This window comes from Pholis gunnellus (assembly GCF_910591455.1).
Source record: "Pholis gunnellus genome assembly, chromosome: 12".
Taxonomy (NCBI): domain Eukaryota; kingdom Metazoa; phylum Chordata; class Actinopteri; order Perciformes; family Pholidae; genus Pholis; species Pholis gunnellus.
The window spans coordinates 6,677,025-6,680,790 of record NC_136539.1 but is presented as its reverse complement, the minus strand read 5'-3'; the positions used below and the strand labels follow the sequence as shown (position 1 = coordinate 6,680,790).

At 43.5% G+C, this 3,766-nt stretch overlaps 1 protein-coding gene across 1 annotated transcript; it reads right to left on the bottom strand.

The window, feature by feature from the left end:
• Nucleotides 1-319: 319 nt before the first annotated feature.
• Nucleotides 320-2,343, bottom strand: cxcr2 (chemokine (C-X-C motif) receptor 2; the record flags this gene model as incomplete). The annotated part of the gene is made up of 2 exons (XM_079170229.1): nucleotides 320-1,381; nucleotides 2,269-2,343. 2 exons carry the CDS (start codon nucleotides 2,341-2,343, stop codon nucleotides 320-322), a joined length of 1,137 nt encoding a protein of 378 aa, XP_079026355.1.
• Nucleotides 2,344-3,766: the final 1,423 nt, after the last annotated feature.

Below are 3,766 nucleotides of genomic sequence, written 5' to 3'. Positions count from 1 at the left end.
TTAAGGTAATTAACATTAGGGCATGACGTTTGACATTTTAGGAAAAAAGCTTTTTTTTTTTTTTTTTTTTTTTTGAGGAAACACGACTCTAAGATCTGTTTATTCAGTAGCGATAGCTTAGCAAAGATGGGAAGACGGGGGAAACAGCTAGTCTGGTGAAGGTCTAATGGTACCAAATCTAGCAGCCCTTCTAAAGTCAAAGGATGTTACTGCTCCCGGCCTACTTTGGCACAGAAACCCCTGTAAAACAGTGACCTTCAGAGGCGTGGGCAGGTGGATTTTGTTTTCTTTGGACAGGCCAACTGTTCCTCCCTTTTATTTACATGGTCGAGGTGTTTCTAGATCTCACGCTGCCTGCACTGCTGGCTGAGCCCTTCCTGTAAGCCATGTGGAGCCGCATGCTGATGAGCCCATGTCTGTAAAGAGCTGAGAGCAGCTGGTTACGGAACTTCTCGCCAATGAAGGCGTACAGCACTGGATTCACCGCACAGTGCATGAAGGCCAACACCCGGGTCACATCCAGCACCACTTCCACTATGTAGCGCGTTTCACACGTCTCCAACGCAATGGATTCGCCTCGTATGAGCGTGTCAATCAGCACGGCGATGTTGTATGGCAGCCAGCACAGAACGAAGACTAACACCACCGCCAGGATGACGCGTATGGCCTTGTGCTTTTGTTGATTGCGTGCGTGACACAGTGTCACCACAATCCAGCCGTAGCAGACGGCCATTACCAGCAGCGGCAGGAAAAAGCCCACCGTGTGGCGCAGAACACGCATGATGACGCGCCAATGGTCGCTGCTTTCGCCAGTCAGGTTTTCATAGCAAATGTTCTGGCCCAGGTCATCAGCGCGCATGCTCTCCTTCTGAATGGCACCGGGTAAGGACAGCACTCCGGCCACCAGCCACACCACAACGCACACCACTCTAACACACACGTGGTGGGAGGGGCGGTCGCGCATAGCTCTCACGATGGCGAAGTGGCGGTCCACGCTGATGCATGCCAGCAGGAAGACGCCACTGTATACCGACGCCTCCTGGAAGCCTGACAGGAGTTTGCACAGGAAGTTGCCGAAGATCCAACCGGAATGAGCATTGACGGCCCAGAACGGGAGGGTGAGGCAGAAGAGAAGGTCGGCCATCGCCAGGTTTATCAGGTAGGTATCCGTGCTACCTCTCCCTTTCTTCATGGAGCAAAGCACATAGACGACCACGCTGTTGCCGACCACGCTGAGGACGAACACGACGATGTAGGTGATCATCAGGCCCAAGCTGTTGAATCCAGGCACCGTTACACTGCAAGGAGCAGACTGGTCATCGTCGTACACAAATGTGACATTGTTGTAATCTTCCATGTAAAATCCCTCTGTTGTCAGCTGCTGAATAAAAACAAAGTCATACAGTTTACAAGCAGCAGCAGAAGAAGTACCAGTAGACAGTTGCCATAGCGGCAATAGAGAACAGAAAAATACTGTTAAAACTGCAAAGATATCAGCCAATAAAGGTGCCATCTGACCAAATTAAGATGAAGTTTTACCCTATTGCCCAAATTATCATTATTATTATTATTGAAAGTAGTAGAAGTAGTATTTTAGTAATGGTCACTTGTGGGGTATCTTCTTAAAAATCAAAAAACACAAGGAATGGTTTGCCATTTTGGGAAATACGCTGACTTCCCTTCTCTTTACAAGAGTTAAATGTTACCTTTGAACGTCAGACAACTGCTTTCAGACTTTGTGGTATAGGCTAAGCTAAGCTAAGCTAACGAGTGGCTGGCTGTCGCCTGACCATGAATGGCTAGACATGACATGGTGTCTTCTTATTCAAATCTCATTGAGAAACCGAATAAGCACTGCATACTGTATACATGTACTGTATATAGAATGTCCTGGCTGACTGCTGTATGAAATTGCTTAATGCAGCTTTTTTAGTAAAAATTACTTAGTTTGAAAAAAAGTTCAATATTACCTCCTAAACTAGTTAAACCTCCAAACAAACTTGAATTTGTCCATTAAAATTAGCGTAGTATAATAATTTTAGACAACAGAATTATACATCACTGTATCATAATAGCACATGTCCACTGTGCAATTTTACTGAAAGGCAAAAAAAAAAAACTTTCTAATTTCTTAGCCTAATGTATAAGTCTTTTGTTATTTGCTCACGTTTACCACTAATTTGAATGAGTGATCGGAATTTGCATGATAGTTTAACACACTAACTACAACCTGAAGAGAACACAAATTGAGAAAGTCTCATCGTTTACCTGTTTTTCCTCTTCTTCTTGATTGGTTAGAACCAAAAACCGCAAAACAGTAAGGATCAAAAGTTGTAGCTTCATCCTTGCGGTCTTGTTGCACACAGGTTGACAAGAATGAAGCTATTTGGCTTTGGTAGAGGTCGTTGTGTCCTTTGTGTGCTGCTGCTGGTATCGTTGATGCTCTATTAGCAAACTGCATCGCTTTAAGGGAAGTTGGTGGATCATAGATATTATCTGTCTTATCTGTAGAACGTTTCTTTCAAAACCTTGATGTTTGATCTCACAGTTAGATGTGACAGGATGTTTTTAAGTTGAACCTGCAGAAGAAAGCTGATAATGTAACAGCAAAGGACTTGGTATGATTTGATGGTGACAAGTCCACAAATACTATAAGTAGCCGTTTTAACATTTAATAGCTAGACTGGATATATAGTGCAGATTGAATTTGAATTGCATAACTATTACATTTAATTCTTCCTAGTCAAAAAGATCTCAGATATCCAGAAATTTGTTCTTCCTAATGATAATAATAATAATATATTTGATCATTATAGCGCTCTAAAAGGTACTCAAAGGCCCTGTACATGGTAAAAACAGAAACAGTAAAAGCAATATCAATAAAAACGAAGCAAATTATTGACATTATGACTGTAAAAAGACAATTACATTGCATCAACAATGACTCGCAGGTTGAAAGCACATTTAAAAAGATGAGTTTTGAGTGCAGTTCTGCCGTCTGTGGTTTTGAGGTTACGTGTGAGTGTGTCGGTGCAGGAGCTCAGAAAGGTAGGAGGGGGGCTATTTTATGGAGGGCTTTGTCTCTGATGAGGAGAATTTTGACCCGTATCCTACGAATAAATTAGTTCCCTTTAACCATTGTTGTGCATTGGGCTTTCAATATCAGTTATCAGTTATAATTGCATTTTTGATATCTGAGCATTGTGGGTATCTGCATAGAATCCCTACTCGGAAATGCTCCCATATCTGCTGAGGAGACTGAGGTCTTTTGGAGTGCAGAGAGCCCTCCTGGCATCATCCATCTTTTATCGAGTGGTCTGCTGGGGCAGCAGCATCTCGGCAGCCAACAGGAAGAGACTTAACAAACTCGTCAAGAAGGCCAGCAGTGTGCTGGGGTGTCCACTGGATACGGTGGAGGGGGTGGGAGACAGGAGGATGATGGCTAAGCTATCATCCCTGATGGACAACAACTCCACCCCATGCAGGACACCGTGGCAGCTCTGTGCAGCTCCTTCAGCCACCGGTTGATTCACCCCCGGTGTGTGAAGGAGAGGTACCGCAGGTCCTTCCTTCCTGCCGCTGTCAGGCTGCACAACCAGCTCTGCTCCCAGTAGACCACACAACACGAAACATCTGTGCAATATAAATACACCATGCAATACCACAATTATTCTGTCTGTATATAATATTTTAGTTATTGTAGATTTTTTTCCTTTTTTACTTATTTAATGTTCTTTACTGTTTTATTACTTATTTATAATACTTG